General features: G+C 37.7%; 1 protein-coding gene and 2 long non-coding RNA genes across 5 annotated transcripts in view; 2 read left to right on the forward strand and 1 right to left on the reverse strand.

Moving 5' to 3' along the window:
• LOC147841278 (uncharacterized) overlaps nt 1–23,941 on the forward strand; it is a 159,689-nt gene that overhangs the window by 55,722 nt on the left and 80,026 nt on the right. The gene's annotated exons all lie outside the window — the stretch shown is intronic.
• erbb2 (erb-b2 receptor tyrosine kinase 2) overlaps nt 1,592–23,941 on the reverse strand; it is an 83,857-nt gene continuing 61,507 nt past the window's right edge. Inside the window, exons 14-20 of one of the 3 annotated variants that reach the window (XM_087274735.1) lie at nt 23,319–23,474; nt 18,141–18,216; nt 17,915–18,061; nt 15,377–15,474; nt 11,545–11,733; nt 6,052–6,409; nt 1,592–3,158 (exon numbers count right to left, since the gene is read on the reverse strand). In XM_087274735.1, the coding sequence (XP_087130861.1) occupies nt 2,827–3,158; nt 6,052–6,409; nt 11,545–11,733; nt 15,377–15,474; nt 17,915–18,061; nt 18,141–18,216; nt 23,319–23,474 (1,356 nt within the window). In that variant the 3' untranslated portion in view covers nt 1,592–2,826. 3 annotated transcript variants of the gene reach the window in all.
• LOC147841280 (uncharacterized) lies at nt 18,402–23,445 on the forward strand. The gene is made up of 3 exons (XR_015503905.1): nt 18,402–20,061; nt 21,207–21,681; nt 21,941–23,445. It is a non-coding gene; the product is annotated as an uncharacterized LOC147841280 (long non-coding RNA).

The following is a 23,941-nucleotide window of genomic DNA, read 5'->3' on the forward strand; positions in this document are numbered from 1 at the left end:
TGAGTTTGTGTACTGTAGTGTGACTAGAATGTTCTAAAAGTGCAATATTTGAATTTAAGGGTCATTTACACAACACCGATTTTATCTAAAACCAAAAACCAGTTAATGTTTTTGCGCTGTTGGTGACCACTTCTTTTTGGGGACGTCACACACAGTTTAAGGATTGAAATTTTGAAGACATTCAATCTACAAACCTGCTTGAATAAAAAAAAAAAGTGCAATTCTTTACAAAAGTGGCATCGCCAACTACTAAACTAGCATAATAGAGCATTTGTAGTTGTTTTGCTGGATTTGTGTTTGAAATTGAGAAAAACTTTCCATTTCTAGTAGACCATTGTCATGTAAAATCTGCAATATGACCTGGACACTATCTGAGATTCACCCCTTGCTTTACACACATCTGTACAACTGTTCTCCAGCCCATAATAAAGATGAATAATGTTTTTTTTTTTTTTTTTTTTTTTTTACAAAAACCCCCAAACAATTGTGAAAACCTGTATGTGTGAGATGAGGACTGCTGCTGTTGAATTGCTGAACTTCACACTCGCTTTAGACGCTGATAATGTGAGTCTTTCATTCATGGCCACTGAAGCTGCTCAGCCGGAAACACACACACATACACAACAAAGATTGTGTCCAGCTGTCTTTAAAGCTGTGTGTTTAAACTCCGGCTGGGAAAACAAAAAGTAACTTTCCAAAGCAAACATCCTTAATCCTCAATGTACTCCATATATATCGAAAGACATCTTCCAGTGTTAAGATTGTTGAAACAGTCTTAAAAAAAAACAACGCAGGCGCAAATAGCTGTTTTTTTCCTCTTTGTTTTTTTTTTTTGTTTGTTTTTTTGGTAAATTCTGCAAATGCATCCATCTTCAAGTTCAATCTCCAATACAGAATGCTACATAGATTCTTGTGGTAATTTTGTAGAAAGCCATGAGAAACCATTCCCATTGGGAACATCCTTCACAAATACGCACATACACACTCACAAACACACACACACACACACGCGAACACACATACCTTCATCTTCAAACATACTCACCAACACATTCATCTCCACACTCATACACAAGGGCTTGTTTTCGTTGATTAGTGAGGACATTACATAGACTTCTATTGTTTTTATATCAGTGTAATGATAGACCCAATCCCAATTCTATTTTACACCTTCCCTTCGGCCCTTAAAATAGAGTGTGAAGGGGTAGGGATAAAATTATGAAATGGGATGCCAATACTAAAACTGTGTCATCATATGTTGCCAATAGCTCCAGCATTAATATAGCGGTTGCCTAGTGAGATAAAAAGCGCAGTACACTGCTCTTTACTAATATAAAAAAGGCAGTGATCTTGCATTTTCAGAACTGAAACATGCATTTGGCCTGGCTAATTGCCCATTATTTCGTGATGTAAATGACTCGACAGCGCCATCTTTGCACGTTTTACAGAATGACCCCCAAGCTACGTTTCACGCACGTATTAAAATTGGCACACAGGAAGTCGGATATTTTATCTCTAGGCATTGTATTTTAACAAACTCCTCCTAGGGATTTTAAAAGATCAACACCAAAATTGGGTATTGTCATCTAAAGGCCTTGGTCGATGTTAAAATGCGAAGATCTAGAGTGTTCGTCATTGTTAAAATAGTGTGAAGGGGTAGAGATAAAATTACGAAATGAGACTATTACTACAACTGAATGTCATCATATGTTGTCACTAGCTCCAGCATTAATATAGTGGTTGCCTAGGGAGATAAAAAGCGCAGAACACTGCTCTGCACTAATGTCAAAATAGCAGTGCATCTTGAATTTTCAGAACATTAACATTATAACAGATCTGCTGTAAAAAGCAGACTTTTCAGATCATGACAATAAAGCCTTATTCACACTAAGGTTGACATAGCGGCAAAGCGATAAGCGACCGTTCCTTTCAACATAGAGTGACTTCCAGCGACCTCCGTCTACGCAAGCAACAGCGACTGTTCGTGACTAGGTGGCCGTGTTGAGCTATGTGACAAAGTTGAGAATCCTTCAACTTTATGCAAATGAAGAGCGACATTCTTGAGAGACAGCCAATAGGAGCACAAGTAGAGCTCACGTTTCCTCTCTCTGCTCACTCTGAGGCTAGTGGTATTTTCCGTGCTGTAGAGACCTGCATTTGCAGCAGGTCGCCACCCAGAGCGACACCCAGCTACAAAGTCACTGCTAGTGTGAATGAGGCACAGGACATTAAAGGTATTACAAATATAATAAATCAGGTGCTTGTTTGTACTAAAAATCCTTATTAATGCCATTTTTGTTACATTTGTAGGTCTCATTCCTTGCTTTTGCAGCCATGTTGCTGGTTTATTCAGGTAAATCTCTTCATTTGTAGTGTGGTCCCCAAAAAACCATACCCCCTTACCCCTATACCTCAGAGCAAAAGAGATTTGGGATATCCCTACCCCTTCACATGAATGCACAGACCGAGGGCTAACGTTAAGGTAGAATTGGGATTGGGACTAACCCTAACCCTAAACCTCATAGAAACAAGTGGCAATATCCTAGATACTAATAAAACATGCTCTGGACAAATTTAATTAGTGATGACCAGAAAAATCCTCACTAGTCACTTGTTTTCATATTTCACTAAATAAGTGTGGACAATTGAGCCCTCATTAGTATAGCTAAAAAACCAGTACACAACACTTTCATCTCCACACACACACACACACACACACACACACAGACACGCAGTCTCATTGGCAAGTTTACATCCACACAAACTCACAACACATTCATCTCCACACACTACACTCATTCACACACACACACACACACTAAAGCTTTAGGTGTACTCCTTGTGGCCGCTCCATGTGTCTGCCAGGCCCAGGTACTCTGGGTTTTCTGCGGTGGGCGTCATGAATCCGTTGGGCTGCCTGTGATTTGTTCCTCCATTTATGGCCACTCTGGCCACTGCCTGAGCTTTAGCTGCAATATCGTGGTAGTAGGGGTTGTCGAATGCTGGCGAGGTGGGTGTGATGCTGCCTATTGGCACCAGATATTCTGGGTTCTCCACACTGTTCCCTGTGCTGAGGCCATTGAGGATGAATCTCCTCTCGCTGGCCTTGCGTGGAAGTGTGCTGGGCCGCTCTGATGCCATGTCCTGGTTCACATACTCTGAGAACAGAGAACATGGTCAAGGTATAAAAATTGTAAAATCACTATCATAAACTTTCAATAAAAGACAAAAAGCTCTTGTAAGGAGATGTATTTTACAAAGAGAAGCAGATTTTTAATCAGAATCAGAATCAGTTTTATTGCCAAGTGTGCTTCACACACAAAAGGAACTTGTTTTGGCTACAGAAGTATAAATTAATAACATTCATTCATTCATTTTTAACCACTTTTTCGGAGCCGGGTCGCAGGGGCAACAGTCTTAGGAGAGAACTCCAGACTTCCCTCTCCCTAGATACTTCCTCCAGCTCCTCCAGGGGATCCCGAGGCATTCCCAGGCCAGCCGAGAGACATAGTCCCTCCAGCGTGTCCTGGGTCTTCTCCAAGGCCTCCTCCTGGTGGAACATGCCTGGAACACCACCCTAGGTAGGCGTCCAGGAAGCATCTAAAACAGATGCTTGAGCTACCTTAGCTGACTTCTCTTGATTTGGAGGAGCAGCGGCTCTACTCCGAGCTCCTCCCACATGACAGAGCTCCTCACCCTAGCCTGCGAAGGAAACTCATTTTGGATACCTTATATCCGAGATCTTGTCCTTTAAGTAGGAATGTAGATTGACCGATAAATCGAGAGCTTTGCCTTTCGGCTCAGCTCCTTCTTCATCACAACGGACCGGTACATTGACCACATTACTGCTGCCGCTGCACCAATCCGCCTGTCAATCTCATGTTCCATCCTTCCCTCACTTGTAAACAAAACCCCAAGATACTTGAACTCATCTACCTGGGGTAAGGACTTTCATCCAACCTGGAGATGGCAAACCACCTTTTTCCGGTGAAGCACCATGGCCTCGGACTTTAGGGTGCTGAAGCTTAGATTTTCAACAGTTTTTTTTTTAATTTAAATCATTGTTTGTTATGATATTTACCAATATATAGTTGATACCAATAAAGTGGTACAAAAAAACTTTTGCTTAGCACTTTTATTTCCTGAAGATTTGATCATTATTTGCTAAATAAATGTCTAAAGCATTTAAGCTTTTTGCCTAAACTTGCTTTTACTAAGGACTTAGCACCTACTATCTGTAGGCCCTATAGGAATTGCTCTGTTTCTTCTTCTTCTTCTCTAGAATGAATTGTATTTTGGGGGGTCTAAACATGCTCAAAAACCTCACAAAACTTTGCAAATGCACCAGAAGTAGCGAAAATTTACATTTGTTATAGGGTTTGGAAGTGGGTTTGACAAAATGACTCAACAGCGCCCTCTATGCATGTTTGACAGAGTGGCCGCTGAGCTACGTTTCACACACACATACGAAAACTGGCATACAGAAGGTCAGGTATTTTTATCCATTTCCAGGCATTGTATTTTAACCAACTTCTCCTAGGGATTTGATCCGATTAACACCAAAATTGCGTATTGCCATCTAAAGGCCACGGCGATATTAAATTGTGATGATCTACAGTTTTCATCGAAGGGCATCTCACAAACTTTGATGTTTAGCCATGAAACAGGAAGTTGTTATAACTCAGAATTGCATTGTCTGATCTGCATCAAAATCCACATGTATGACAACAGTCCTGATCTGAACACGTTTACATGCCAATATTTAGTAATAGCGCCTCCTGCTCACATGTTTTACACTGTAACAAACTCCTCCTACAAACGTTATCAGATCGAATAAGTTTTCCGTTAGTCTAATCCAAAGGCCTTTGTGATGTTAATTTGAGAAGATCTAAAGTTTTGTCTAAGGCTGTGTCCATGGCGAACTGACAAAGTTCAGCGTTTCGCCATAGATAGTGCCACCTGATGACAGGTGTAAGTTTGGCATAAATCGGTGATTTTCTCAGGTTAAATTATATGAATGTTAAATTATTATTATTATTATTATTATTATTATTATTATTATTATTTAATTATTGTTAAAATATTATTATAATGGTGAGCGCGGTTGCGAGGTGCCTTTCACTGCTGCTAGCGGCAGTAATTTATAAATATAATACATTTTAAAAGAAAACATTTTTAAAAATGTATTTCCTTTTTTAACTAATCTGACCTTTTAATAATATTGAGAATTCTTTACTCACATTCTGTTGGCTAAATAGTTTATTACAGGTTATGTTATTTCAGAAAAGAACTTGCAATGTCTTTCCCAGAGATGGGTTGCGGCTGGAAGGGCATCCACTGCGTTAAAAACTTGCTAGATAAGTTGGCGGCTCGTTCCGCTGTGGCGACCCCGGATTAATAAAGGGACTAAGCCGACAAGAAAATGAATGAATGAATAAACTTGTGATGTCTTGATTTACCAATAAGTTACAATTAATGATATAATAATCTAAAATAAATGAATAATCTAAATAAATCCAATATAAATAAACATCTGCTGCTTCTGTGAAAATGAATAGAGTCATAAACCTTGTCATCAGCCATAAACCTAGTCATTTGCATCAGTTTTATTAGTACAAAAAAAAATTCTGTGTCAGTATATTAATGGCACACTTGAGCAGCATTCGTAAACTGTAAATATAAAGCAATGCCAAATCACATGCAAGTTTTGTTACACTATTTTACACAATCTGTGAATTAATACATTTGTATTATTTGTATGTTTGCTAAGGAAGAGAGGCGTACATTCATTTCTCTGAATCGCACTTATGCACTTTTGCAAAATGATTTTAGCACAAATCTGTTTCTGCGTAACATTTCATAATCGAGGGCTGAATTCATAGTGCATTTACATATTTTTCTTTACAATATTTAATCTAAAATGTATCTGCTTATGAAATAACTCTCTTTTGAATCACTTCATCAATCACTTTTGCAAAACACCAATTAAATATGTCTCATTCTGAGAAGTGAAATGAGTTGCTTTTACTGCTGATGATACATTGCTCTTACCAGGTTGCGTGTGTGTTCCTCGTGGCAGTGTGTGAGACAGGAAAACCATGTTGCCATCAGTCTCCAGATCTCCATCAGTGCCGTTGGGCATGGTGGGGTCTTTAGAATAGCGACAAGGGCTGGATGGGGGGCAGCTGTCCTCCACGTAACCGTCCAGAAACACAGAGTCTGATTGGCCTCCAGCTGAGCGGTGTGATATGCTCCGGGCTAGAGGCGGGTACTGTGTCCCAGGCCACATGCCATTGGCTGTTGCGCCCACAGGAAGAGTTGGGTATTGACTCTGTTCTATCATGCTGACAGAAGAATACAACTCTCTCCCGTTGGGCAAACCATCCACCTCTACCATTTGATCTGTACTCTAAAGAACAAAGAAAAAAAAATCAACACAAACTATTAAGGCTTGTGCATTTTTGAACAGGGTATATACAGGAATCAGAGAGTGAAATTCAATATCTTTTAAGACCTTTTTAAAGACTCTTTCCATACATTTTAAGATTTTTTTGCCACTTTAGGTTTCAACCGGTAACATTGTTTGGCAGTTTACTGTATATTTTCCACAGACAAATTGTAAGAAAGCACAACAAACGAGGTGGTGCGGCACGGTGGCTCAATGGTTAGCACTGTCGCCTCAGCAAAAAGATCGCTGGGTCAGTTGGCATTTCTGGGTGGAGTTAGCATGTTCTCTCCGTGTTTGCGTGGGTTTCCACTGATTGCTGGAATAATTGGTGGTTCATTCCGCTGAGGCAACCTCTGAAATAGAGATTAAGCTGAAAGAAAATGAATGAATGAACAACTAAAGAGTCTCCTTTTCAAAGCAATACAATTCAGAAGGGTGGGAATGAAGCGCAAGACAATTATTTCAGAAGAAAACAAAACAATAATTAGAAAAAAATTTATGTGGGGCTTTAGCAAACTCAATGCTCTAGACTAAATAAAGCTTTAGACTCCCATTTAATGCAACTCAACACATTCATCTATAGGAGGGGTCACCAATCTCATCTCTGGAGGTCCAGTGCCCTGCAGGGTTTAGCTCCAACTTGCCTCAACACACCTGCCGGGGTGTTTTAAGTATGCCTAGTAAGACCTTGATTAGCTTGTTCAGGTGTGTTTGATTAGGGTTGGAGCTAAAATCTGCAGGATACCGGACCTCCAGCAACAAGTTTGATGATCCCTGATTTATAGCAACACTGATCTTGATTTTCTGATTTCATATTAAGAAAACAGAAAAAAGGCGTATGATATTTTTTGGGCTATATCACATGCTGATTAAAAATAATGAAAAATTATGATGTAAAAACATGCCTTCACCTAAACTGAAACATTATTATATAATGTATAAATGTAATATAATGGATATAAAATGCTTATTGACTCTCTTCCAGCAGGTGGCGCCTATAGACAAAGTCCCTTTAAGTCAAGTAATTTCACTCAGTGGCCATCTTTGAAAATCCTCTCGGGCAGCATGCTCAGGGAAACATCAAATTCTTCAAAACTGTTTGCCAAGCTTACGATTACATTACAAATTTGGAATCACCAATAAACTAAACAACAACTGTCTCATAGGTTTTGTTTGTAATCGTCTGAATTAAACAAAATCAGCATATTTTCAGGTTGCCCAAGCTAATGCGCATGCGCACTCGAAAGGAACAAGATCACGACACCAACCTTATTTATGGCCGTTCTACACATTTTCATCCTCTGAATAATGATTGTCTGATCACGCTGCTTTTCTGAAGTAATTCACAAATTATGAATCTCCTCCAAAAATAAAGGCGACTCTTTGTTTACAAGTTTGAGTAGTTTGAGTAGTTGCTGTCAAGTGATGTGTGTTTGACAGGACGGACTGTACCTCGCGTTTGTTTCAACAGATTACAGAACCAAAAACCTTTTGTTGTCTAGTGTAGTTAGTTCATTTAAAAGTACAGATTTAGGCTTTATGTGGACATTTGTCTGTGAAGCAAGTATTTGCTGAGATTCAAGCAGGTTTGTTGACCACAAAACTGTCATAAAAGCACACATCTTGTCTGAGCTTCTACCACAAAGAATCGTCAGTCTATAGTGATCGATGATTGGCTTCTGTACTAAGAGGCGGGCTTAATTTGCCAAATTGACCATTACACCTTTTTCCCATTAAAAACTATATGAGTGACATGTCTTACGTATTCTACAAGCTGCGTCTGAAATTGCACTTTCATGCTATACAGTTTGCTAAAATCAGTATGCAAACCAAGTTGTATATCCGATTCCGGTGAGAATCTGAAGTGTGTATCCCATGCATGCTGCGCTATCCCATGATGCCCCGCAAGAGAATTCATGAATGGGAGTGAAGTGACGCAACTGATGCAGGTAGGTCACATGACCATGACAAATTACTTCTCACATTCATACTGTATAGAACATATGTTTCTAATGGCCGAGTAGTACTTTTAAACAAAATCTCTTTAAAGCAAGTCATTTCACTCAGCGGCCATCTTTAAAACGCCTCTCGGGCAGTATGCCCGGGCATTCTGTTTGAATGGTGAAACATTAAATTCTCCAAAACTGCATGGCAAGCTTACAATTAAATTTCATATTACAAATAACCAATAAAATTAAACAACTGTTTATTTAGTTTCGTTTCTAAATGTTGGCATCACACAAAATCTGCAGAAACCCACATCTGGTCTGAGCCCCTCCCCCAGAGAATTGTCATTCTATAGCGATCGCTGATTGGCTCTTGTACTAGAAGGTGGGCTTTATTAGCCATATAGCGACCACTGATTGGCTCCTGTACTATAAGGCGGGGCTTCATTTGCCATATTGACTGTTACACTTTTACCCATTCAAAAGTATACGAGTGACATGTCTTGGCTGCATTCGAAATCGCATACTTCCATACTATATAGTACGCTAAAATTAGTATGAGAGCCGAGTAGTATGTCCGAATTCAAAGAATTTGAAAATCAGTGTGCGAGAAGTACAACCCAAGCTCATTCTGGAAACGTAGCCCCGCGGACGTTTCTGGAGACCACGATTTACGTGGCCGGAGGTACGTAAGGCCGCGTTTAGTTTTTTTCGAGCAAACGCTGCGGGCCGACGGCTCGCCTCCGAGTGGAGGGCTTTCCCGATGCATCCAGTTTGTCCGCTTAGCTCACAGCGTTGCGTCGGCGGAGCAGAGGCCCCGGAGGAGGAGCCGGCCGCGGGGACGAAGAACGGGATCGAGTCCGGGGAACAGCGGTTCCGGAAATCAGGTAAGACGAAAAACGGAATCCGATAAATAAGGGCGAGAACGCGGCGGGATCCGAAAACGTGGTCGAAATCGAAGACGAGGGCATTTGCTTTTTTTTTTTTTTTTTTCTGGACGGCTTTTGCGAACCGTTGCTCGGGTTTAGGAAAGGAGGAGGAGGAGGAGGAAGAGGAGGGCGGCCGAGTCGGCCGATCCGGCAGCTTTTCGCGCAAGAACAGTGCGGATCCGCGAAAACAAAAACCGCTGGAATACGTACCTCCCGGGACGTGAATCGCGATCCGCAGAAACGTCCGCGGGGCTACATTTCCACAATGAGCCCGGGTTGGAGAAGTACCTGGATGACTAACTACTTCCAGGGAGATTCTGGAGTGCGCAACTGACGCAGGTAGGTCACGTGACTATGACAAAATGGCGGATGTACGTTTAAAGGGCCATGAAACCCCCTCGTTTCAGCAGGGTGTTTTCACACCTCTACTTTGGAAAAAGTCAGAAAAGTGGGCGTGTCCAGCTCTGTTTAGGGGGGAGTGTCGGAGGAAGAAAAGTGGGATGGTGTGGGAGTTTCTATTTGGGCACGCGCGAGTTTCAGAGTCAAAATACACACACACACACACACACACACACACACACACACACACACACACACACACACACACACACACACACACACACACACACACACACACACACACACACACACACACACACACACACAGGAGAAAGTGATGGTGTTTAACCTACATGGACATCTGTAGTCGAATTATTTGCCAAATTATTAAATGGTGGACTTTAACTGCAGTTTGGCTCTTTCATTCAGGGAATTCATTTATGCCCCTCGCAACACACGAGATATTTGATTGGAGGAGCTGCTCTAAGCGTGTATTTTTCATGCAGTGTTTTATACCGCACGGCGAATGAGAGAAAAAAAAACTCCGCATTTCCCAGAAACTTAGATGCACTCGGCAGGTAGCGTCAGAAAGCCGCGCGTGTTATTCCGGTCACTAAATGCGGTAAAAACCCTACACAAGGTTAAAGTTTGGTTGTGGTGCTAACGTGTTTACACTCTGTGCAATAGTTTGTTAGATACGAACAAACTGAATAAACAAAGAGCACTGGTCGCTCACTTACCAAATCTGTAGAGACAGAACAATCACCAGCAACTAGAGCTGCGTCTTTATGAAGAGAAGACTACAAACAAATCCGGATCTCAGCATTTGCAGATGAAAACAGCTCTCAGGTAAACAATAATCCTCCTTAGACACGTAAGTTATTGTTGTCGAGCGTCGCGTACACTGTTAATCCACACGTGACTCTGAGCTCTCACAGAGAGAAAATGAAAACGAAACTTAACTGCAGCAAACTATAAAAGCAACACTTCACGCTTGTTTTGCCAACACAACGTGGCGTCTCTGTCCTGAAAACACAGTGATAGTAATGAATATTAATGAAGTTGCACAATAGAGCGCGCTGATTGGTTTGAACCAAGCCTTACTCATGCATTAATGCATCACACTGTAAGACGTAATAAGACTCACTCTGGCACAGACTCCCAGTCTGCACGCTGGAATACACGCTATTATGTCATGACCGTGACGCAGCTTCAAAAATTTGTTTCAAACAGGAAGTACGAATTTGCTTGAAATAACGCAAAAACAACCAATTTACACTTTTAAGTGAAATATAGGTGTCTTAATAGTGTTTTTAGCAGTGTGGGACACATATACCACTGTCAACAGCTCAAAAAATGTGTTTTGGTGTTTCGTGACCCTTTAAATTCAAATGCAGTACCAACTGAGTAGTAGGCGGTTTCGGATGCAGCCATAGTCTTTGCTATAGACCAGCAGGAACAACTGTGTTGCCTTGGTCACTGCAATAAACAAAACAGTGATGTCAAATCCAGCAGCAGGATTTTAGGGTGAGGTTGGGGGAGGTCATAACGACTTTGAATAGGGTGGAAGGGGGGTATGTATGCGCGACAACGTATTTTAAGAGCGGGTGGAGACGCGCGATTTCCGTGAGATTATCATTAGTTTGCAGGCATCCAGGAGTCTCTATGCATATGCGGGAGAAAACAACAATATAAGCTGCTCGCGGCAGTAGGTTAGAGTAATTTTTGAATAAACTATCCCTTTAATAGGCCTTCACTGCAAACTGAACACTCTCCAAACCTTCTCAGAAAAAATCTTGAATCTATAAGAGGGGATAAATGATTTAAGCTGAACTGTTCCATTACCCAGTTTATTGAGTAAAAGAATGATTGGTTCTCTGACCCGGTGTGAGTGGTGTCTGCTCGGCCCGTTGGCTCTCATTTCTCCATGTGTGTTGAAGATGCTGCCAGGTTGTGGTACCAGGTATTCCTCTGCATCCAGAAACTCCTTCACATTCCCGCCCTCCTCTGCCATCAGGATGCGGAAGAACTCGCTATCAACAGGACTCGACAGACTCATCTGATCTTCGTTCTGTGGAAAGGAGAGAAATGCTATCATCTACTGTATGTATGTCTGTATCATAAATATCACCGCTCAAATAATGTGATTATGTTATTTAAGGACTGCATTCATGTACAACTGAAGGGTTAAATAAAGCGCATCACTACTCTTGCTATGCACAAGAACATTAAGGTCTTTGCAAATGATGTTTTGCTTTTTTTTCTGAATTGTTTTGTTTGTTTGTTTTTGCATTATATCGATTATTCGATATTGTTTTATCGATATTATTTATATTGATTATATCGAAATGGACTCAATGTTTCTGTGCATGACAACAATTTTCAGATACAAATATAAAAACATGCACAAGAATATTTCAGTGTGCAGAGACCTAAAAACCTAGAAATTGTCTAAGTGAAGTTAATTTCTAAACTAATTTGGAAAAGATCACACGCTTATGATTGCTTGCAGCCGGTCCCGCATTATTCAATTGATGATTTACCAATCAGACGATTCCAAAGCCACTATAAATACCCTAAGTTTCATATGACAGCCATTTTCATTTTGAAGAATCCCCCCTTCCACCCCTACTCCTCTTCCTTTCCTAGATGGGTGGCCCAATGGTTAGCACTGTTGCTTCACTGCAAGAACGTCACTGGTTCGATAATCCCTACCAAGCCAGCCGACGTTTCTGTGTGGAGTTTACATGTTGTCCCCGGTTTCCTCCCACCGCCCAAAAACATGCAACTTAAGTCAATTGACTAATGCAAATAGGCATCATAGACATGCTCCTAGTAATTAGTTATCTCTTAAGAGCAATCACTATCTGTTCATTAGCTACTATAGCAGGGGAGTTTTGAGATCTACCTGAGCTCAGATTACCCTCTCGCAATGCAAAGAAGAGGGAGCCTCGGGCTCGAGGATCTTATGAGCTCAGAGCTGTCTCTTGGGACAGCATGCCAAACAAGTTTTATAATCAATCATCAGCTAAGTGTGAACTCTTGAAACGTACCTACATTCAATTCTATGTATGTATGCAATACTACGGAGACCCGGAAGGAACGGGAAGGTGGGGGAAAAAATGAGTAGGAGAGAAAATAAAAACAGAGTGATAGGAAAATATATATTTTTACGTTTTTGCGATCCCTCGCAAAGATGTTTTTTCACAAACACTTCCTGTACGCTCCATACAGGTCAACCCTCCTCTTTTTGCCGGGATTCTCCTGTATTTTACCATTCTATCCTGCTATCATCCTATCATTAATTATTTTCCCATCAGCTTCTGTACACGCCATTTAAACACCTGTTATCAAACAAATGAAGAGCAGCAAATTAATCTCTAGTTTCGTTTTGTTTGATAACAGAGAGGTGTCACAGTAAGAATGCACAGATCTATAATAAAAGCATTTGATTACTTTAGTAACTGTTTGTGCTCATTTAAGAGAAACAGACATGTTTACATATTATTAAGAGTATTGATCCCACTTTATATTAAGTGTCCTTAACTACTATGTACTTACATCAAAATATAAATACAATGTACTTACTGTGTTTATAAGGTATTTGAGAACACTTGTGGTGCTTTTGAGTTGGGATAGAGGTTGGGTTATGGACAGGTTTGGTGGTATGGGTAGGTTTAAGGGTGGGTTAAGGTGTAAGGGATGTATTTACAAATGTAATTACAAAAGTTAATTACAGATGTAATTACATACATGTATTTAATCAAGCTTAAGTACACAGTAAATACACAATAAGTACATTGTAACAAACTATTAATTCCTATGTAAGTACATATTAGTTAAGGCCACTTAATATAAAGTGGGACCAGAGGATTTGTCTGTGTAAACGCACACCCGAATCCCAAAGTGTCCTGATTTGGGATCAGTTTATCATACAGAGTGCAACCGTCAGTCAGCACTTACACACCTCTGTTATCAAACAAAACAAAACTAGAGATTCATTTGCTACTCTTCATTTGTTTGATAACAGGCAACACTTTAAATAGCGTGTACAGAAGCTGATCTGGGATCAGTTTATCATACGGAGAGCATCCATCTGGTAGCATTTACATGCATTCGCTGATTTAGAGGTTGCACATGAAGGGCGATGATCGACGCTCAGCTTGAATGGAAAGAAAGTGAATGTAGAGATTTTTATATTAATTTCAGCGAGCTTTTAAGATAAACAAATATATGAGAAATATTCGAAAATACTTAATGATAGAATGACAGCAGAATGGAATGATAAAATGAAATAAACGGTTTTGAGAGGGTACTTAAAACATCTTTGCATTCCCTCACAAAACATCTTTTATCTATAATATTGACCCTAAAATGTTTTATACAATTTGTAAAACTTTTTTATTGCAGCCAAGCTAAAAAAAAACTTATTTCTGCAGAAGAGAAAGAAAACTTATAATCATGAATGCTGTGTCCTTTCTCTGTAAAACAACCATTACTTGGGAAATATTTGAAAAAGAATGAAAAAACTACATTGGTAACACTTTATTTTGAAGGCCCGTTTGAGTATTAGAAGACTGTCTGCTTCATGTCTGTTCATACAGACATTCAACGGATGTTTAACTGACTATAAGAAACTTTGCAAGTGCATGTCAACTTACACTAACCATAACCCTAACCCCAACCTAACAGTCTACTTAAGTTCTAATGAGAATTAGTTGGCAGGTAAATGCAATGTAACTTAAACACGCCATCAAAATAAAGTGACCAAAAAATGAACATGAAGGTTTATAATTTATACTGTTATACTGTTTAATTTATTCATCATTTATTCTTTAAGGATATACAATATACATTTTTTCAGAACAATAATCAATAGTTAATCTGTTGTCATACACAGATTATATGCAACAGCTTGCTTATTATTCTAATTCTTGGTTACAGCCCTTCTTTTATATATTTTATATTTGTTTTAAAAGTATTTTCGGTCCCACTTTATATTAAGTGTCCTTAACTACTATGTACTTACATCAAAAAATAAATACAATATACTTACAGTGTTTATAATGTATTTGAGAACACTTGTTGTGCTTTTGAGTTGGAATAGAGGTTGGGTTATGGACAGGTTTGGTGGCATGGGTAGGTTTAAGGGGGGGTTAAGGTGTAAGGGATGGTCAACATTGTATTTACAAATGTAGTTACAAAAGTTAATTACAGATGTAATAACATACATGTATTTAATCAAGCATAAGTACACAATAAATACATGTATTTACACAATAAGCACATTGTAACAAACTATTAATTCCTGTATACGTACATATTAGTTAAGGCCACTTAATATAAAGTGGGACCGTACTTTCAAAGTAAAGTCATTAGTAATCTGATTACTTTTTACGTGAGGTAATTACTAATTTAATCAGATTACAATTTTTCCAGTAGTAGTCAGTAGTTTGTAATCTATTACTTTTCTTAAAGTAACTGACCCAACACTGGTCATGTTTTATTATGGCAGCACACATTCAGCCTATTTGAACAAGGCTGTGTTCATTGAATCGTTGAATCGTCCAATTTTTCAGAACAATAATCAATAGTTAATCTGTTGTCCTACACACACATTATATATAATTGCTTGTTTATCGATCTAGTTTTAGTTACAGCCCTATGTTATTCTTCGTATGCTTTTAAAGGTGAAAAATGAGGAATGCACGTACCTGGATGACAACATAACGTGAGGGATCCCGTGCCATGGTGGTGAATTCATCCACCAGGTCCTTAAATCTCGGTCGATTGTCAGGATCGATCTGCCAACCTGACATACAGAAATATGGTCAAAAAAACCAACTCAAAGTTCTTCTGAATTACAACCGAGGTCAGAAAAAATTAAAATGTATTGTTTATTTGCCTAGTGAACATTGTTATTCTTTAGCTCAACAATTAATCTTTGCATGTTAACCTTCTAAAATTGTTCACATGCAACAATTTTTTTAACCACAGCACTCTTACCGTTAGTTTGCCAAAAGGAAATGAAACGCAAAAAGAAAGCCCCACTCCCTCCATATTCAGTTTCAGTTGGAAGTACATCGACGTGCTGAAATAAAAGTCTAAGCAACTCCTGTTCCATGCAGATTTTTTCTAGTTTACTTTTGTAAACACAAAAAGGTCACAACGCAGAAGCTACTATGCTGAGATGGTAAAACCTAAACCTTTGCTGTCCTAAAAATGCAATAAATCCACAGTATTTAGACATTTTGGGAAAATTGTAAACTGAAAGTCGAGATGGAATAAAAAAGTAAAAATAAATAAATACATTGTTAATCACATACAGACTGCCTCCAAAACCTCAATGCTGAAATCTAGAATACAATATTGCCACTCTAAACCAATTTCCTGACTTTCACTACTTATGTAAAGTGTATTTATATAGTGCATTTATCGTGTATGGCCATACACCCAAAGTGCTTTACAATCAATGAGGAGGGACTCTCCATACCGAGACCAGTGTGCAGCATCCACTTGGATGGTGCGACGTCAGCCACAGGACAACGGCGCAAGTGTGCTCACCACACCAATGGAGGCATAGAATTTGGCCAGTACACGGGGGTTACACCCCTACTCTTTATGAGAACTGCCATGTGATTTTTAATGATCGCAGAGAGTCAGAACCTTGGTTAACATTTCATTCAAAAGACACTAAACTAAAGAGCTCAATTTCCATGACTTGTAATGAATAGAAAAACAAGCAGCTGTTGTTTCCCTCCATAATTCAGCGATTATTTACTGCAAAATTTAACATATTATTAAGCAAATGGCGCAAAATTTGGAGGAACTTGCTCTTTTTGGATTCCCACAGATATCCTAGCAAGGATATGGTTCAAATTACGTTTACGTCATCTCTAACGTTGTTTTTTATGACAATATTATTTTTGCATAAAGAAAGTGATGTGACGGCATAGCGGTGTGTGACTCACTTTAGATGCATCATGTGCAGAGTTGGATGTAACCTGTTCCACAGTAATGCGTTACTGTATACTACAGTATTACATTTTTGGGGAACACAGTAATGTATTGAATTAAATTTTAAATTAGTGTAATTTCATTACAGTTACTAAAATCAATATCACTGCGTTATTTAAAGTACAAATATAGTTTTTAGAAGAAAAAAGGCTTATTTTAAATCACGTTTTCCACTGCAGTATTACTTTATAAGAGAGTGATTAAAAAATTTGTGAGGAAAATGAGCTAAAATGTTTGTTGACGAGAGTGTTTGCTATTTCAAACGTAAATGCAGACATTTGATTTCATTGAGGGTAAAAACAAAAATACTGCTGTGAAATGCAGTCTATGTCTAGTCTCTAAAGAACTTTCAACTGCTTTCAAAGCAACTTCAAGCACTTGAATTCTATGACAATACTTGTCACCAAGGAGGACACCAGTGCCCAAAAACACAACGGACTAACTCAGCCTAAACAGGCTAAATAGGATTTTTGTGTGGGAGTGAAGGTATCTTTTAAATGCTGCCGTTTATTTTGTATTTTTTAGAGGTATATTTTATATGTTTCAAGAGTAACTTTGAAGTAAAGTAATTAGTAATCTGATTACTTTTTACATGAAGTAATTAGTAATGTAATCAGATTACTATTTTCCAGTAGTAGTCAGTAGTTTGTAATCTATTGCTTTTTAAAAGTAACTTACCCAACACTGGTCATGTGACATTATCACAGCACACATTCAGCCTATTTGAACAAGGCTGCGTTCATTGAGTCATTCAAAACATTTGTACATCTTCACATGATTTTTCTAATGCTGTTGTTGAAGAGAATTGAACATTTTTAATTATTTGGACCATTTAGAGTCCTTCATGCATTAAATATTTTGTAATAGGCTTTATATAATTAGTTTCTTGCAGTGTTCCTGTTATATAAATTACACAGACCAATAATTCTTGAGATCAAAAAAGTAAAAGAATTAGGATGTGTAAATCTGAGCATATTTTCACAACAAAACAAAACAAGAAATGCCCTTAAATATTGTAAATTTTTGGAAAATGCGTTGCTAAAATAGTAATTTTAGACCAAAATAATTAGAAATTGTTCTATTTTTCTGACCTTTAGAAAAACTCTGTTCCTTTTATATAAGTTACAGTGAACAATAGTTTTTGAGATTAAAAAAGTTCAAGTAAAAGCATTTGAATCAAACAAGCAAACACACTTCAATCATGATGGTTATGGTCATTACAAGTGAGCACTAACATTTGACCATGATCATGTAGACTTCTTTGGTGCAGTTGCACGGCTGTGAGAGTCGCTCCCCGGCCTCCAGCAGCTCTGGAATGTCCCGCGCTTGAAAACTCTCATAGGGCTTCATGCCAAAGGTCATCAGCTCCCACACGGTCACCCCTGAGATGGAGAGAGCTTATTTTAGAGCAGACGGTTGTTAAATACAGCAGAGTAACTGTAAACCCTGGCTGATACTGACCGTAGCTCCACACGTCACTTTGGTGAGTAAACTTCCGGTGTAATATAGACTCCAGCGCCATCCATTTGATCGGCACCTACTCCACACAAACACATGAACATTCTTAATATAACTTTGGAAAAAAGCCTTATTATTTGCAGTTTTGTGACCTAATCTAAAGTGAGGACTATTTAAGCTTTATAAATCCTTTATAAATGACAAATAAAGGCTCAGTTAAATTCTAGACAGAAAAAATGACATTATTCATTCCTATTCAATTAAAGATACACAAATGAAACTGTACTTCAAATAAAAAAATAAATCTTTGCAACCTGATCTAAAATAAAATCACTGTAGAGTTTAAACATTACATTTTATTACATTGTTTAATAATTATATTGTTGTTTTATCCCGTTTTGTTGTGTTTTGACACTCCTGTTATTCAGCAATTTTAAAACTTTACAGTCATTTTACATTTTAGAAAAGATTGCTAAGATTATTGTTCATTTAATTCAGAGCCTTTATTTGTCATTTATAAGGGATTTATAAAGCATGAAAAGTCCTCACCTTAGATTAGGTCACAAAACTGCATGAACTTGAGTTAATAAAGCATTTATTAACATATTAGTTGACAATTAGTATATGCCTGAATAATAAGATATATAAACGTTGATTTAAATAGTTTATTAATCATTTACAAACTCATTCTGAATGATCCTAAAAACCCTCAACTACTCTTAAATACAACTGGTTTGTAAATAATGCAATACTTAATTTAGTAATGAAAAATAAATCATTAACTAAGTATGAAAGTACACTCATTAAGCACATTATATAGCTGCTTATAAGACAATAATAGAGAATTTGTAGCTGCAGTTATAAACTGCTTACTAACGTTTATTAATGTAGAGTTAATGCTTGACAGATTATGAATTCACTATTTGCTAATGCTTAATAAATGATATATAGTGTGTAGTTATTAAAAAGTGTTACCTTATTTTCTATGGAATTATAATTTTGGTTTGAGTAAAACATAATTTTTAATATTTTGTTTAATGACCTACTGATTCCATGTCTTGAAACAAAAATGAGACCAGTTTTAACAAAACTGTCAATTGGTTTTTCTATCATAACAAATGAAATCATGTGCTATGTAAACCAATTATTTTTGTACTTACATATACAGTTAAAGTCAGAATTATTAGCCCCCTGTTTATTTTTCCCCAATTTCTGGTTAACGTAGAAAAGTTTTTTTTTAACACATTTCTAAACATAATAGTTTTAATGACTCATTTCTAATAACTGATTTATTTTATCTTTGCCATAATGACAGTAAATAATATTTGACTAGATATTTTTCAAGACACTTCTATACAGCTTAGAGTGACATTTTGATTTGATTTTGATTTAATTTATTTATTTTCGAACAGAAATATCATACATAAAATATCATTAACAAAAAATACATTTCAACATGGTCGAAAAGGGAGTGGGATGAAGCACAAGCTTATTATTTTCCCACCCCATTACCACATACATCAATCGTCTATTACTTTAACTTATTTCTTCTTTTACTTATCTCTTCTTTTTATATTAGACATATTTTATTGTTTTGGCATCTTTACCAAATTATATGTTTGATTCCATTTGTAACTTCACATTTTGTAACATAGCCCCCCAACCCCCAAAATACATAGTACAGCAAATAGCCAATAATTGAAATTACATCATACCTTTTTCATTTGATCCTTTTTCAATCACCTTCATCATTATATTCCTTTAATAATACATATTTCTACAACCTTTTAACTTGATTATTGTCTTGACATTGTTTGAGAGTCTGACATAGACTGTTCCATAATTTCACACCACAGACAGACATACACAAACTTTTTAAAGTTGTCCTTGTTTTCAACCTCCTGAAATTTCGTTCTTCTCTCAGGCCCCGTTTACACTAGTGCGTTTTAGTTTTAAAACGGCGTTTTAGAATGAAAACGATCCGCGTCCACACTCGCGCTTTACCCAGCGTTTCTGAACAGCTCTCTGTCCACACCAAAACGCTGAAAACGCACATCACGTGACCACACACACACACTTTGGCAATCGCTGGAGCCCATCTACCCAGATGAGAGCTGTGCTAGTCGGACTTCTCATCAAGCATCTCCCGCTGGATCTAATCTCACTATATTTATTAAACGTGATATTTCATTCATCTTGTTGTCTTTATCTAACGACATATTCCCTGACTTTGGTCCCTGGAATCTATTACTTGTTCTCAGGTAACGTGTTTTGGCTGAGCACAAAGATAAGTTAATGATTAATGTAAGCACGTAGCCTATTCTGCATATTGACTGATCGCTTGCCTTTATTTACTATAATGTATAAACTTATTGTATGTTATACTTTTATAATGGCCATTATCGATTATTAAAACTGATATTCAGCAAAAGAGAGGGTATGTTTCGTATTTTCAATGAAATTGAAAGGAGGCAGTTGTAGGCTTCGTTTTGTTATAAATATCCACACAGTGAAGATGACCCTCATGCAGCACGACGCCTCAACATTTCTGCTGTCTGTTTAGTTGTTAATATTAAAATAAAAATAGGCAGTTCCTTATATCAAGTTTACATTTTATTGTTGAGAAAGTGAAACAACGTAGCCAGGGTGATGTGAATGAAGTTATAAAGTACACTGTTCCCTGTGAAGATTGACGCGTGTCCTCGGTATGTTTTCCATATCAAACTGAGAAGAAGAGATGCAGCCTTGATCAAACTTGCGAAGTCTGAACTTACACGGAGAAGATTCAGGACTGAACTGTGTGTGTTAGGCTACTTAATATTGAGGAAAAGCCCCAATCAGAGAGGCGAATGTCTGCAGCCCCGCCTCCGTTTTCAGATGTCTCCGTCTTTCCCCATCCACACTGAGACGGAGCAGCAGCATTTTAGAATGAAAACGGCCTCTCCAGCGTTTTCGAAACGCTCCGTTTTCGGCACTCGAGAACTCCAACGTAGTGTGGACGGATGGCGTAACCGTAGCAAAACTTATGCGTTTTCAAACTAAAAGGCATTAGTGTAAACGGGGCCTTAGATTACTCAAATACTTAGATACTCCCCCTTGTCTTTCTTCAAAAAACTTTTGTATGCATTTCGGAAGTAATTTATTCCTAGCTTTAAACATAAATTGTGCTGTTTTAAATTTAACCAAATCATTGAACTTAAGTATCTTCAATTTAAAAAAATATAGGATTTGTAGGCTCCAAATACCCCACATGTTCTGTCAGTCTAATGACTTTTATCTGCATTGTACATACAGATTGTAAATTAGATTTATATGTATTAAAGGAAAAACTAGGTTAATTAGGTTAACTGGGCAGGTTAGGGTAATTAGGCAAGTTATTTTATCACGATGGTTTGTTCTGTAGACTATCAAAAAATATATATATAGCTTAAAGGGCCTAATAATTTTGAGCTTAATTTTTTTTTTATTATTATTAAAACTGCTTTCATTCTAGCCGGACAAATAAGACTTTCTCCAGAAAAAAAAAAGTATTATCAGACATACTGTGAAAATTTTCTTGCTCTGTTAAACATCATTTGGAAGATATTTAAAAAAGAAAAAGGAAATTAAAAGGGGGCTAATAATTCTGACTTCAACGTTACATACATACATACATACATATATATATATATATATATATATATATATATATATATATATATATATATATATATATATATATATATATATATATATATATATATATATACACACACACACACACACATGCATGTTCTCCCTGTGTTCGCGTGGGTTTCCTTCAGGTGCTCCGGTTTCCCCCACAGTCCAAAAACATGTGCTATAGGTGAATTGGGTAAGCTAAATTGTCTGTAGTGTATGTGTGTATGTTCTACACAAACCTAGTAGTCAAATTTTATCTCTCATTTTTTTTCACAATTGCTCTACGTGACCGAAAGATTTTTTGATTTCACTTGGTTTGCAATTTCTACTTTAATCAGTTAAGCTGCCAGGGTGTATATTAAGTATTTCTATTTTTAGAAAGATATTCTAATGATATAAATATGTGGAAAATAATGTTTTTTCCGAGCATCAGGCATGTTCTAGTATAATTTTTTTCTACATATATTAAATTTGTTTGTATATATTTATATTGTATGTACAACCCACAAACAAAATAAAGACACAACCTGACAAAAGTGTTGTCGCCTATCCAAGTTTTAGGAACAACAAATAATAACTTGACTTCTAGTTGGTCATTTGGTAACAGAAGTGGCTTATATGAAAGGTAAAGGCTTCTAGATTATGCTTATTTTACCAAAATAAAATATGATCATGACTTGATTTTGAATGATTTAATTAGGACAGTAAGCTCTGACTTTGCTTAGACAATAGTTTTGTCACTTAACAGAAATAATGTACAGTATAGAATATAAAGTCATGGTGCAGTGAAAAAACAATTAATATTGTGTATGACTCCCATGAGCTTGGAGGACTGCATCCATACATCTCTGCAATGACCCAAATAACGCATTAATAGTCATCTGGAATGACAAAGAAAGCGTTCTTGCAGGACTCCCAGATCTTCATTGGCTCCTCTTTCATGTTACTCCAGACATGCTCAATAATGTTCATGACCGATGACTGGGCTGGCCAGTCCTGGAGCACCTTGACCTTCTTTGCTTTCAGGAACTTTAATGTGAAGGCTGAAGTATGAGGAGCGCTATCCTGCTGAAGAATTTGCCCTCTCTTGTGGTTTGTGTAATGTAATGTGCAGCACAAATGTCTTGATACCTCAGGCTGTTGTCACACGCCCCCATACTGAATGTCTTCCCAAACCATGATTTTTCCTTCACCAAGCTTGACTGATTTCTCTGAGAATCTTGGGTCCATGCAGGTTACAATAGGTCTTCTGCAGTATATGTGATGATTGGGAGGCAGTTCAACAGATGATTCATCAGAAAAATCTACCTTCTGCCACTTTTCCGAATGATCAACTAGAAGTCAAGTTATTATTTGTTGCTCTTACAACTGGGATCAACAAGACGTTTATCAGATACTGTAGTATTATTTAAATCTTCCCTCTTTAAATTCAACAAGAGAGTAAGTGAAGGAATTTAACAACACTCCAGCTCTGTTTCCTGTATTACACCAGTTGAAGCTAAAGCTTTGTGAATCACGCACCTTTCCTCCATCAGCGTGGTACTCCTTCTCATCGATGTCCAGCAATCTGGCAAGCCCAAAGTCTGTAATCTTCACATGGTTTGGGTTTTTCACCAGAACATTCCTAGCCGCAAGATCTCTGTGAACCAGCCTCACTTCTTCAAGGTAACTCATTCCCTGGGTACGCAAAGATACAGACATGACAATCTCACAATTCCAAATTCAGCAGTGCATTTTAACACTAGTGTTAGCAGCTGAAACTTTGCAGTGTGTGTACAGTGTGTAAATTAAAACATTTACTTAAACTGAGTTGAAAACAGAAAGCGGTTTAAATGAAGCTAATATCACTTCAGATCAGCACAAGATTAATGTCTGATTGAAAACTATTGTAATTAACAATGAGATACACTGCACAAGGTATCTCTTACTTCCATTGTGCTCAAATGTTGTTGGTTGTAACAAAATGACTGGAGAGAGTGCTGAGATCACAGTAAACCCACTCTGGCTGACTGAATGAATTCAAATCAACTTACGCACATCTGTGTGACTACACTTTCTGTGCCTGGCTACAATGCTTAAAGGCATATGTTTCCAACTCGATCCCTGGAGGGCCGCAGCTCTGCACAGTTTTGCTCCAACTTTAA

Source organism: Danio rerio, chromosome 12 (assembly GCF_052040795.2).
Source record: "Danio rerio strain M-AB ecotype USA chromosome 12, GRCz13ab, whole genome shotgun sequence".
Taxonomy (NCBI): Eukaryota; Metazoa; Chordata; class Actinopteri; order Cypriniformes; family Danionidae; genus Danio; species Danio rerio.